Source organism: Oncorhynchus nerka, linkage group LG15 (assembly GCF_034236695.1).
Source record: "Oncorhynchus nerka isolate Pitt River linkage group LG15, Oner_Uvic_2.0, whole genome shotgun sequence".
NCBI lineage: Eukaryota > Metazoa > Chordata > Actinopteri > Salmoniformes > Salmonidae > Oncorhynchus > Oncorhynchus nerka.
The window spans coordinates 74,541,557-74,555,683 of NC_088410.1; the positions used below are offsets into that span (position 1 = coordinate 74,541,557).

General features: G+C 43.4%; 1 protein-coding gene across 2 annotated transcripts; it reads left to right on the forward strand.

Annotated features, from left to right (window-relative positions):
- The first annotated feature begins 1,475 nt into the window (after positions 1–1,475).
- On the forward strand, positions 1,476–12,019 carry LOC115143299 (T-complex protein 11-like protein 2). Of its 2 annotated transcripts, XM_029683553.2 has the most exons (11): positions 1,485–1,577; positions 1,724–1,862; positions 2,021–2,107; positions 2,287–2,419; positions 2,537–2,657; positions 2,773–2,993; positions 3,258–3,394; positions 3,989–4,173; positions 6,481–6,662; positions 7,063–7,235; positions 7,488–12,019. In XM_029683553.2, the coding sequence occupies exons 3-11, from the start codon at positions 2,023–2,025 to the stop codon at positions 7,718–7,720; spliced, it is 1,470 nt and encodes a 489-aa protein (XP_029539413.1). In that variant the 5' UTR covers positions 1,485–1,577; positions 1,724–1,862; positions 2,021–2,022; the 3' UTR covers positions 7,721–12,019. The 2 variants fall into 2 exon arrangements, with proteins under 2 accessions (XP_064857970.1, XP_029539413.1); XM_065001898.1 differs by lacking the exon at positions 1,724–1,862 and having other exon boundaries at positions 1,476–1,577.
- The last annotated feature ends 2,108 nt before the right edge of the window (positions 12,020–14,127 follow it).

Here is a 14,127-nt window from a genome sequence, read left to right on the forward strand (position 1 = left end):
CCTTGGAAAACTGACTATCCTGCCGATCCTTGACTTCGGCGATGTCATTTACAAAATAGCCTTCAACACTCTACTCAGCAAATTGAATGCCCCATATACTACCCACCACTGCGACCTGTATGCTCTCGTTGGCTGGCCTCGCTTCATATTTGTCGCCAAACCCACTGGCTCCAGGTCATCTATAAGTCTTTACTAGGTAAAGCCCCGCCCTATATTTCAACGGTGACCCCCAAAGCCAATTCCTCTTTTGGCCGCCTTTCCTTCCAGTTCTCTGCTGCCAATGACTGGAACGAATTGCAAAAATCACTGAAGCTGGAGATCCATATCTTCCTCACTAACTTTAAGCACCAGCTGTCAGAGCAGCTCACAGATCATTGCACCTGTACATAGCCCATCTGTAAATAGCCCATCCAACTACCTCATCCCCATACTGTTATTTATTTTTTTGCTCCTTTGCACACTAGTATCTCTACTTGCACATTCATCTTCTGCACATCTATCACTCCAGTGTTTAATTGCTAAATTGTAATTATTTTCACCACTATGGCCTATTCATTGCCTTACTATCTTACCTCATTTGCACACACTGTCTATAGACTTTTTTCTCTATTATGAAATGCAATACCTGTCAAGTGAATGGATTATCTTGGCAAAGGTGAAATGCTCACTAACAGGGATGCAAATACATTTGTACACACATTTTGAGAAATCAGCTTTTTATGCATATGGAACTTTTCTGTGATATTTTATTTCAGCTCATGAAACATTGGACCAACACTGCGTGTTGCGTTTATCTTTTTGTTTAAGTGTAAAACTAGATTATTTTGTCACACGTATCCTGTCCTCTAGTGGTGCTTAGAGGGTGGTGCTTGTACAACAGTTGAAGAATAGTTCAGTCAATGTAAAGTGGGTTTGAATCGAATAGGTTGGGGAACTGAATAGTTGCTCGAGTGGGTGCTCAATCACGTCAAGTGCGTGTTTAAGTGCAAAGTCCCTCTTTCAATAATGTATACAATTGAATAGGATGTGTGACAGACAAATTATTTGGCACGATTTTTATGTTGTTGTTTAGAAATGCAGTATATGAACCTCAAGTTTATAAAAATGTATGGGGGTAATAGTTCTAGAGATTACTTGATTCCTTCCTTTACAACTAAAGAATGTATGACCTCTGTGGCTTTGTTTTAGTCGGACTACCCATATGCCACTCACACCAAGTTGCCATGGTACGTTCACACCTCTGGTATGCTTTCGTAACAAATTCAAAAAACGGACTAATATGGACATTTCCGGTTGTTTTACGGTTTCCATCTATTTCACTTTAGAGAGAACTTTAAAACTGCACGTGCTTACTTTATTGTTTATTAACTCGTAGCATTATACATAAAAGCGAACTTTGTACCACTCCTACTTGTCAAAACATTGCAGTTGCATTGCAAGGACAATCTCCGGGCCGCACTAGAAAAATACGGCAGGGCACGCCCCTCTGTTTTGATTCAACCATGGAGCAAACCATCTGTCTGTGTATTATATTGACTTTGAAACCAGAACATAAACCGAAAGGGCCATTTTTAAGGGTATGTTACATTTATAAACATATTTACATCTCAAATATCTAGAGCATATCATTTTGTAGTAGGCCTATGTCTACTACATATGGAAACTTCAGGCATAAATCATATCCCAACCTTACGTAATGGTTTGGTCTGCTTTTAAACTTCAGAGCGCCGATCTTTAACTGTAGCAGACAGATGCTTCCCTGCTGTATTCATGTACTACACAGTTACATTTTATCGTGTGAATATAATTTGAAACTTCAGACTGATTTGCAAACGTTGTCTGAAGACTCAGCACAATTGCTGGTGAGTTTGGTTCTCTCTTTGATAGTTCAATAAGCTAACCAAAATGCAGTAGGACTCTTTTTTTCATACCCTGTTTTGTTGATGGTGAATATGTATTACCTGTATCGACAGACCAAATACTATTATGAGACCATGATTACTTTATTTTCATGGTCCAGGCATGCAGAATGCAAACCCAATAGAGGAGGCGGGAGGCGACACATCCTGTGATGTGCCCTGTCTCCAGAAACTTGACTCCCCAACAGGTAACAGGCACTCCTCATGAACAGCTATTGGTATGGATTCATATTTTGTGTGTAATAAAGGTATTTTACTTCTATCTCTCTCCACTGTCTGTCTGTCTGTCTGTATGTGTGTGTGTGTGTGTGTGTGTGTGTGTGTGTGTGTGTGTGTGTGTGTGTGTGTGTCTGTCTTCATCTTCCAGGGAGCCCTCCCAAACAAGCCTCTCTCGCAGATATGATTGAGTTTGAGAATTGTGTTTCCAATCTCAGCCTTGCACATGAGATAGTGATGAACAGAGACTTCAGCTTCAGACAGAACAGCCCCCCCAAAGACAGGCAAGAATAGCTATGAAACACACACCATTTCTGTCTAATGATGGTCAATAATCGCTGTATGATCATAATTTCAGTCACTTTAAAGTCACAGATTTTTAATAATGATTTATTTTTTAGCTTGCAAGGGAGAATATCTGACATAGTTCACAGTGCTTTCTGGGACTGTCTTCGTGAGCAGCTTTCATGCAGCCCTCCAGACTATGTCCATGCTGTCATTCTGCTCCAAGAGGTGAAAACTGTGAGTATGGTCATGTACCTTTACTAGCTCACTCCTTCCCCCAGTTTCTCAGCATAGTATAGCAAACAAAGAAAGGCTAAGTGACCCACTATGTGGCTGTCCCCTGTGTGGTCAGACCGTGCTGTCCCTGCTCCTGCCTGGCCACGTGCGTCTGAAGGCCCAGGTGGAGGAGGTTCTGGACCTGGAGCTGATCCAGCAGCAGGCAGATCACGGGGCCCTGGACCTGCAAAGATTGTCAGGCTACATCATCAATACCATGGCCTCCCTGTGTGCCCCTGTACGGGACCCAGAGATCAAGACATTACGGGATCTTTCGGACCCAGTGGAGCTCCTCAGGTGAGGGACATGCTCAATTAACTAATTTTATGGTAAAAAAAAAAGAAGGAATTATGTAGCATAATATTAGATATGAAAATGTAATGACATTACCCTTGGAAAGACAAAATCTAAAAAAAAATAAAAAAACTCTGGGAAGCTCCTTCGTAGACTATTCCACTACTCATTCATAGTTACTTTGGGTATGGTTCACACATGTCCAGTAATGAACCAAGGCCTACTTTTGGTTAATGCTAAGAAATATGTTCCTTTCCTTACTAACAGGGAGATCTTCAGAGTCCTTGGCCTGATGAAGACAGACATGGTCAACTTCACTGTACAGAGCCTCAGACCTAATCTTCTTCAGCAGGCGGTCCAATACGAGCAGGCCAAGTTCCAGGAGGTCCTGGAGAAGCAGCCTGGTAAGTGGGACAATGTTCTAAGAGAAAATCTACACAAATCTACAGTTCTACCAAATCTGATGTAACGGATGTGAAACGGCTAGCTTAGTTTGCGGTGGTGCGCGCTAAATAGCGTTTCAATCGGTGACGTCACTTGCTCTGAAACCTTGAAGTAGTTGTTCCCCTTGTTCTGCAAGGGCTGCGGCTTTTGTGGAGCGATGGGTAACGATGCTTCGTGGATGACTGTTGTTGATGTGTGCAGAGGGTCTCTGGTTCGCGCCCGGGTATGGGCGAGGGGACGGTCTAAAGTTATACTGTTACACTGACATGCTCCTAACATCCAGATGGAAGAACTTGTGCTTCTACATCTCCATTGTCTGCTCTCTGGGGTTTTAGGCTGGGTTTCTGTATAAGCACTTTGTGACATCTGCTGATATAAAAAAGCTTTATAAATATATTTATTTGATTGATTGTTTGATTGAACTCGGTTGGATAATCCCTTTAATTACATTCACACTTTCCATCAAATAAATGTCAGGAACTTCAAAACGGATATTGTTTGTCTAATGATGGCTTCTATATGTTTTTGTTGCTTTTCTAACCATCCTTCTCAAGACTTCCTGGACAAGACCACCGTTTGGCTTCAGGTGGCAGCACGAGAGGAGGCATTGGTCAGTGCCCAGTCTGACCTTGACACTGGGACTCCCAAGCCACGTGGTCCATTAAGTCCTACTGCCGTCCTGAACAGGGCTTACCTGCAACTGCTGAGCTGGGACCCCCATGACCAGAACTACCCTGAGGTAATCAAACGAGGACCCTGATTGGTTCTGTCTTCCCAGTGGCATAACAAGAATGGAGACAGTTCAAATCAAATTTTATTAGTCACATGCACCGAATACAACAGATGTAAACCTTACAGTGAAATGCTTACTTACAAGACCCTAACCAACAGTGCAGTTTAAAAAAAATATGGATAAGAATAAGAGATATAAGTAACAAGTAAATAAAGAGCAGCAGTAAAAAAAAAAATAACATTATCTACAGGTGGGTGCTGGTACAGAGTCAATGTGCGGGGAAACCGGTTAGTTGAGGTAGTATGTACATATAGGTAGAGTGAATTAAAGTGACTATGCATAGATGACAACAGAGAGAGTGGGGGGGGGTAGTAGTCATGGTAGCCATTTGACTAGATGTTCAGGAGTCTTGTGGCTTGGGGAAGAAGCTGTTTAGAAGCCTCTTGGACCTAGACTTGGCGCTCCGGTACCGCTTACCATGTGGTAGCAAAGAGAACAGTCTATGACTAGGGTGGCTGGAGTCTTTGACAATTTTTAGGGCCTTCCTCTGACACCTCCTGGTATAGAGGTCCTGGATGGCAGGAAGCTTGGCCCTGGTGATGTACTGGGCCGTTCGTACTACCCTCTGTAGTGCCTTGCGGTCGGAGGCTGAGCTCGGATGCGGTCGGATGCTCTCGATGGTGCAGCTGTAGAACCTTTTGAGGATCTGAGGACCCATGCCAAATCTTTTCAGTCTTTTGAGGGGGAATAGGTTTTGCCTGCCCGCTTCACAACTGTCTTGGTGTGCTTGGACCATGTTAGTTTGTTGGTGATGTGGACACCAAGGAACTTGAAGCTCTCAACCTGCTCCACTGCAGCCCCGTCAATGAGAATGGGGGCGTGCTCGGTCCTCTTTTTCCTGGAGTCCACAATCATCTCCTTTGTCTTGATCACATTGAGGGAGAGGTTGTTGTCCTGGCACCTCACCGCCAGGCATCTGACCTCCTCCCTGTAGGCTGTCTTGTTGTTGTTGGTGATCAGGCCTACCACTGTTGTGTAATCTTCTAATTTAATGATGGTGTTGAAGTCGTGCCTGGTCGTGCAGTCATGAGTGAACCGGGAGTACAGGAGGGGCTGAGCACGCACCCCTGAGAGGCCCCTGTGTTGAGGATCAGCGTGGCGGATGTGTTTTTACCTTTTCATTTCCTTTTTTTTCACCTTTATTTAACCAGGCAGGCCAGTTGAGAACAAGTTCTCATTTACAACTGCGACCTGGCCAAGATAAAGCAAACCTTACCACCTAGGGGCGGCCCGTCAGGAAGTCCAGGATCCAGTTGCAAAGGGAGGTGTTTAGTCCCAGTGTCTGCTTATTGATGAGCTTTGAGGGCACTATGGTGTTGAACTCTGAGCTGTAGTCCATGAATTGCATTCTCACATAGGTGTTCCTTTTGTCCAGATGGGAAAGGGCAGTGTGGAGGGCAATGGAGATTGCATCATCTGTGGATCTGTTGGGGCGGTATGCAAATTGGAGTGGGTCTAGGGTTTTTGGGATGATGGTGTTGATGTGAGCCATGACCAGCCTTTCAAAGCACTTCATGGCTACAGACATGAGTGCTACGGGTCGGTAGTCATTTAGGCAGGTTACCTTAGTGTTCTTGAGCACAGGCTCTATGGTGGTCTGCTTAAAACATGTTGGTATTACAGACTCGGACAGGGAGAAGCTGAAAATGTCAGTGAAGACACTTGCCAGTTGGTCAGCGCTCACAGTACACGTCCTGGTAATCTGTCTGACCCTGCTGCCTTGTGAATGTTGACATGTCTGAAGGTCTTACTCACATCGGCTGCGGAGAGCGTGATCACACAGTCTTCTGGTACAGCTGGTGCTCTCAAGCATGTTTCAGTGTTATTTGCCTCGAACCGAGCATTGAAGTAGTTTAGCTCGTCTAGTAGGCTCGTGTCACTGGGCAGCTCTCGGCTGTGCTTCCCTTTGTAGTCTGAAATGGTTTGCGAACCCAGCCACATCCGACGAGCATCAGAGCCGGTGTAGTACGACTCGATCTTAGTCCTGTATTGACGCTTTGTCTGTTTGATAGTCGTTTAGTGGAGAATACAATTCAGGAAGAAGGTGGTTGATGCCATTTTCAACAAGGACATTACATCAGGGAATTATCAATGAATGGATGAATCACCTATTGTTCCAATAAATTAATAGATAGAGATTAAATAATAATAATTCCCTGTGGTTTCACCCCCACATAATCTACTCACCCCCACTTATCTACTGGAAAACATTTTATAGTAGCTCATGTCCAAATTTCTCCTCTCCCTCCACAGACAGTTCTGATGGACAGAGCCCGCATAGATGCACTGGGGCAGAGGCTGAGTCTGCTGGTTCTTGAGGCATCAGTTCTGCTGTTGACTAGCACACAGTGTGGGGCCGCTGTTTTCTCTCTGCAGGGGTTTGTAGGTAAACTCAAGCAGACCATCACTGCCCTGCTGGAGGGCAGTCACAACAGGTAAGAGATGGGGGGGTTACTGTCTCTCTCGGAGCACAGGTAATGTATAACCGAAAACAAGTAAGTTGACAAAAGAGCCCAGCTGCCACACTTCAAATGTCTGCAACAAGGCTGGGTTTCTATTCAGCACTTTGAGATATCAGCTGATGTACGAAGGGCTATAGAAATACATTTGATTGGATTTGATTTGAACAAACCCTGGCTTCTTCAGGCTCAAAAAATATAGCTCAAGTTAACAAGTTAATAAACATTTAAAATAAAAATGTTTATACATGATTTCATGAAGCTATTCATGCTCTACTCTAAAGTACAATCAAATGTATTATTGAGAGTTCAATAAATCCTTATCCTGCAGTTGTTTTGAATAGATGTTTGACACCAGTCTCTCTGGTGCGTTCAGGGACTTTGACCTGCAGGGGGCGTTGCTGGGGCTGAGGGAGCAGGTTCTGGTGCAGGTGAAGGAGGCTCTGATCATCCAGGAAGGACCAGCGCTGCCTCAGGACAGTGAAGATTTGCTTAAGGGACAGATCTCAGACCTGGCCAAGGACAACAACCCCATCCACACACTCATAGGTCAGTCACCACCAGTGAGGGGCAACCCAAACCGACCTCCCAAGTTCAGCATTCCAGAGTAACTAGTTGCATGAGTTCCATGTTAATCCTGAGATATGTGGAGGTCAATTTAACCATTACTGATACAATTATGAGTCCGATACAATTGTACAGTTTAGCAAGATATGTTCTGTGTCTGCAAAGGTTCTTGTAAGTCAGATTGGCAGTGCAGCAGGCTGATGTCTCTCTTTTTGCATACCACACATGCTGTAGGAGAAAGAGTGCAGGGCTACCTCCAGGCCATGCTAGAGGGAGGCCCCACTAAAAAGAGTCCGTCCATGCCCCCTGCCCTGAGGCTGCTGAGTGCTGAGGTGGCAGAACTGGGAATGGCCTTTGGGCGAATAGTCCATTTCAACCGCTCAGTTTTCGGCCCCTTCTACGTCCCCATCCTAAGGAAGATGCTGTTTCCATCGGGAGAGGCCGAGATGGGAGAGGACTCCCGCTAGTCCCCCGAACACCTCCGGTCCCCTGCATAAGCTGCCATTCAACATTTACACAATGTAGAGCAGGGTTCCCAAACTGGCGACCCGCGGGCCAAATCTGGCACGCCAACAATATTATTTGGCTCCCCCAAAGACCCCCAAATTAAATGTTAATATTTTTTAAATAAAAAAAATGTATACAAATCTCGGATCCGATATGCAAAACCCCCCAAATGCAATGTCCCAAGAAGGAAGTTACCCTACCTAAATAATGCAAAAGTTAAGTTTTAACTTCATTCATGAGGAGAGAGAATGCAGGAGACAGTCAACTAATAAAGCTGGCAACGACCATTTTGTGGTGCTGAAACTTAAAGCTGCAACCACAGCACAATCAATAGGAGGTGAACAGCACCTGGTGCTGAAAATATAGCTAACCTGTTATGCAAGTGTTGCACAACGACAGATGGAGAAAACCTACACCAGTCGAGTAATTCATTTCAACAATAATCTTCATTTTAATTTGACTTTACAAACAAGAAGAGGGCTTAATTGTCTTCTGAGCCAAGGCCTACATAAAATAACAACTGGCTGTGGTATGCCATAAGGCTTAACAGCATCTTTCACAAGAAAAAATTATATGGCCGATGCCATTTAGGTTCGATGCTGTGATGCTCATTTGCAGGGGATACCCCACCGGGTGGAGGGGAAATTGGTGGAAGACCTCCTGCAATGAGATCAAGGTCAGGTCATTTGACCTCACTCATCCAGCCACTCGGGTCATGTGACAGTGTTGATGCCCATTCTGTGTTTTATATATATAAAATGCACATTTAAAAAAAAATCTAAAAATGTTGTCCACGTCCAAGACTGCAGCCATGAGTTCAGTTATTGAAATTCTGGCATTATGAGACGCGTATTAAAAAATAAATATGCACAAAAAAAATCATTCCAAAGACAGTTTCAGAAGTGGGATTTAATTTTTTTTTTTTTACAAGGTCTCCTTACAATTGCAACTGGGCAAAAATGGAGCATCCTAGATAAAACAATAATTTAAAGAAAAAAAGGTGAATGTCTATCAGGACAGCCTGCTCCTATAACGACAGAACAAACAGATAATACTGTCAGCTTGAGACCTAAATATCCCTGGATAAGCACACAATAATGTTAGTATTTACTAAGTACAGTCATATAGGCCACTAAGTTACTCACTCAATGGGAAATGTTGCATTTCCCCTCAATCTTATGGATGTCACGTGAGATGGATGTGATTTTGATGCGCAGGCAGTCAACAATTGACTTGTGTGAAAGCCGGTTCCTGTCCTGAGTCTATATTGCATTCATAGAGGAAAATGAGGACTCGCAGGATTAAGTCGATCCAAACATTGTTAGCACATGAAATGCACGTTTCTTTATTGGCTGTATTCCTGAGCATGCCACCCAAAACGCACACAAGGACTCGGTACCCCTGAGCGCATCCCTGATTTGGCTTGATGTCTGTAATTCAATCAGCTCAGTTTGAATTGCGGCCTAATTTTTTAAATTTAAACTTTATGTAACTAGGCAAGTCAGTTAAGAACAAATTCTTATTTACAATGACGGCCTACCAAGACCAAACCCGGACGACGCTGGGCCAATTGTGCGCCACCCTATGGGGCTTCCAATCACGGCCAGATGTGATTCAGCCTGGATTCGAACCAGGGACTGTAGTGACACCTCTTGCACTGAGATGCAGTGCCTTAGACTGCTGCTCCACTCAGGAGCCCAATCCAGTGAGGGTATTGTTTTCTTAGCAAGGGAGGAGTGTTCTCCACCTGGGCAGACTGTGAGAGGAGCACGTACAAACGCAATGATATCCATGGGCATTCCGTAGTCTTCAAATCTGGTGGAGGAGTTGTCAGCCAAAGAAGCAGTTTATGTAGCTTGCAGTTAAAGCTTAAATGTTTCTGCGTAGGGCCTCTGTCTCAGGCGGGAAGACCACCTTAAAAGTTCCATGCTTAGATTCATAATAACGTATGAGATTAAATGATTTGCAAACAGCAACATTTTCATTTCAAATAAGACACACTGGCTTGGCATTGGGAAAATATGGTAAGATGAATGCAATCTCTTTGTACATTTTCCCTGATACTTATTGAGAGCAACATGTTGATGTTAAAAAATATTAGTGTAGGCTACAGTGAACCTGTTTTTCCCCACCAATCAACACAGTGAAATAGACAAAAATAATAACTGAATAGAGACATGGTGATTTTATGAGCGTAATCAGATCAAAATTATTATAATTGTCACAGAATGTATTATGTACTGATCAGATGTGTTAAAAATGTTGTTCAATTTGTAGTGTAGGCCAATTAGGCCGCTGACTATTAGCTCAGAGACAAATTGGGCCAAGGGCCAAACCTAGTTGACGAGCCCTGATGTAGAGTGTTTATACTGTATATTTAGATTTTAGAATACTGCTCAAAAAAATAAAGGCAACACTTAAACAACACAATGTAACTCCAAGTCAGTCACACTTCTGTGAAATCAAACTGTCCACTTAGGAAGCAGCACTGATTGACAGGTAGAAATGATAGGCAATTAGCAAGACACCGCAGGTGGTGACCACAGACCACTTCTCAGTTCCTATGCTTCCTGGCTGATGTTTTGGTCACTTTTGAATGCTGGCGGTGCTTTCATACTAGTGGTAGCATGAGACGGAGTCTACAACCCACACAAGTGGCTCAGGTAGTGCAGCTCATCCAGGATGGCACGTCAATGCGAGCTGTGGCAAGAAGGTTTGCTGTGTCTGTCAGCGTAGTGTCCAGAGCATGGAGGCGCTACCAGGAGATAGGCCAGTACATCAGGAGACGTGGAGGAGGCCGTAGGAGGGCAACAACCCAGCAGCAGGACCGCTACCTCCGCCTTTGTGCAAGGAGGAGCAGGAGGAGCACTGCCAGAGCCCTGCAAAATGACCTCCAGCAGGCCACAAATGTGCATGTGTCTGCTCAAATGGTCAGAAACAAGACTCCATGAGGGTGGTATGAGGGCCCGACGTCCACAGGTGGGGGTTGAGCTTACAGCCCAACACCGTGCAGGACGTTTGGCATTTGCCAGAGAACACCAAGATTGGCAAATTCGCCACTGGCACCCTGTGCTCTTCACAGATGAAAGCAGGTTCACACTGAGCACATGTGACAGAGTCTGGAGACACCATGGATAACGTTCTGCTGCCTGCAACATCCTCCAGCATGACCGGTTTGGCGGTGGGTCAGTCATGGTGTGGGGTGGCATTTCTTTGGGGGGCCGCACAGCCCTCTATGTGCTCGCCAGAGGTAGCCTGACTGCCATTAGGTACCGAGATTAGATCCTCAGACCCCATGTGAGACCATGGGGTATGCTGGTGCGGTTGGCCCTGGGTTCCTCCTAATGCAAGACAATGCTAGACCTCATGTGGCTGGAGTGTGTCAGCAGTTCCTGCAAGAGGAAGGCATTGATGCTATGGACTGGCCCGCCCGTTCCCCAGACCTGAATCCAATTGAGCACATCTGGGACATCATGTCTCGCTCCATCCACCAACGTTGCACCACAGACTGTCCAGGAGTTGGCGGATGCTTTAGTCCAGGTCTGGGAGGAGATCCATCAGGAGACCATCCGCCACCTCATCAGGAGCATGCCCGGGCGTTGTAGGGAGGTCATACAGGCACGTGGAGGCCACACACACTACTGAGCCTCATTTTGACCTGTTTTAAGGACATTATATCAAAATTGGATCAGCCTGTAGTGTGGTTTTCCACTTTAATTTTGAGTGTGTCTCCAAATCCAGACCTCCATGGGTTGATAAATTTGATTTCCATTGATAATTTTTGTGTGATTTTGTTGTCAGCACATTCAACTATGTAAATAAAAAAGTATTTAATAAGAATATTTCATTCATTCAGATCTAGGATGTGTTATTTTAGTGTTCCCTTTCTTTTTTTGAGCAGTGTATATACATTAGTAACGTTTGTTAAACCAAAAACAGGCCATCAGATAAGTAGAATATATGAAGGTCATATAAAGAAGAATCATACTGGAATATATTTTCCTCAGGACACATATAATATTTGTTGTCGCAACCATTGTGATAATCGTTTCACTAATATCTAGAGTTTGCATGTATGTCAGCTTGAATTGATTATTTGTGCATTAGCTAGAGATTGTTGTGTACAGTAAGTTTATTGAATGGTATGTACTGTATAATTTAAAGCACTTACCAAAGATATGTATGCACTTTTTAACTATTTAAAATACATCTATATTTTAATATTTTGGAACTGTACATTAAATAATGTGTGAAATTTGTTGGGGGATTATTGATTTACATTTTTTATGCATTCTGACCAACTGTTGGTCCCATGTTTCATGAGCTGAAATGAAAGATCCCAGACGTTTTCCATATGCACAAGAAGCTTATTTCTCTGAAATTGTGGGCACAAATTTGTTTACATCCCTGTTAGTGAGCATTTCTCCTTTGCCAAGATAATCTATCCACCTGATAGGTGTGGCATATCAAGAAGCTGATTAAACAGCACGATCATTACACAGGTTTATCTTGTGCTGGGGACAATAAAAGGCTATTCTAAAATGTGCAGTTTTGTCACACAACTCAATGCCACAGATGTCTCAAATTTTGAGGGAGTGTGTAATTGGCATGCTGGTTGCAGGAATGTCCACCAGAGCTGTTGCCAGAGAGTTTCATGTTCATTTCTCTACCATAAGCCGCCTCATGTCGTTTTAGAGAATTTGGCAGTACGTCCAACTGGCCTCACAACTGCGGACGACGTACGTGTATGGCGTTATGTGGGCAAGCGCTTTGCTGATGTCAACGCTGTGAACAGAGTGCCCCATGGTGGCAGTAGTATGGACAGGCATAAGCTACAGACATCAAACATGATTGCATTTTATCAATGGCAATTTGAATGCACAGAGATACCGTGATGAGATCCTGAGGCCCATTGTCGTGCCATTCAGCCACCGCCATCACCTCATGTTTCAGAATGATAATGCACCACAAGGATCTGACCACAATTCCTGGAAGCTGAAAATGGTCTGCATACTCACCATACATGACACCCGTTGAGCATGTTTGGGATGCTCCGCCAATATCCAGCAACTTCGCACAGCCATTCACAACATTCCATAGGCCACAATCAACAGCCTAATCAACTCTATGTGAAGGAGATGTACTGTTCTGCATGAGGCAAATTGTGGTTACACCAGATACAGACTTTTTTTTTTAACAACGCCCCTTCATTTTTTAAAAAGGTATCTGTAACCAACAGATGCATATCTGTATTCCCAGTCATGTGAAATCCATAGATTAGGGCCTAATGAGTTTATTTTAATTGACTGATTTCTTTATATGATCTGTAAAATATTTTAAATTGTTGCATGTTGCATTAATATTTTTGTTCAGCATATGAAAAACAATGTATGACTTTTTTTTCCTCCATTGTTTCGAAATGATTTTTATTTCAAACAAGTTCATGAAGAGGAGACCAAATTCAGTTTTCATTTTAATTGTTTGGTTTTAGAGTAATGAGAAAAACATGATCTAAAGAAAAGACTAAGGATTGTGGAGTTTGTTTTTCTTAGTAAGTGAAAGGAAAAGGGGTACCTAAAGGGGTAAGTAACCCTAAGCGCAATATACTACTCACAACATAAATGACAAATCGATATACCTACAGTACCAGTCAAAAGTTTGGACACCCCTACTCATTCCAGGGTTATTTGTACTATTTTCTACATTGTAGAATAACAGTGAAGACATCAAAACTATGAAATAACACATATGGAATCATGTAGTAACCCCCAAAAAAACAAATTAAAATATATGTTATATTTGAGATTCTTCAAAGTAGCCACCCTTTGCCTTGAAAGCTTTGTGCACTCTTGGCATTCTCTCAACCAGCTTCATGAGGTAGTCACCTGGAATGCATTTCAATTAACACGTGTGCCTTGTTAAAAGTTCATTTAGGGAATTTCTATCCTTTTTAATGCATTTGAGCCAATCAGTTGTGTTGCGACAAGGTAGGGGTGGTTTACAGAAGATAGCCCTATTTGGTAAAAGACGAAGTCCATATTATGGCAAGAACAGCTCAAATAAGCAAAAAAACGATAGTCCATTATTACTTTAAGACGTGAAGGTCAGTCAATGCGGGAAATTTCAAGTCTTTGAAATTTCGCAAAAACCATCAAGCGATATGATGAAACTGGCTCTCATGAAAGGAAGACCCAGATTTACAGTGGGGCAAAAAAGTATTTAGTCAGCCACCAATTGTGCAAGTTCTCCCACTTAAAAAGATGAGAGAGGCCTGTAATGTTTTTGTTTCTGGTGTCCTTTGACAGCTCTTTGGTCTTGGCCATAGTGGAGTTTGGAGTGTGACTGTTTGAGGTTGTGGACAGGTGTC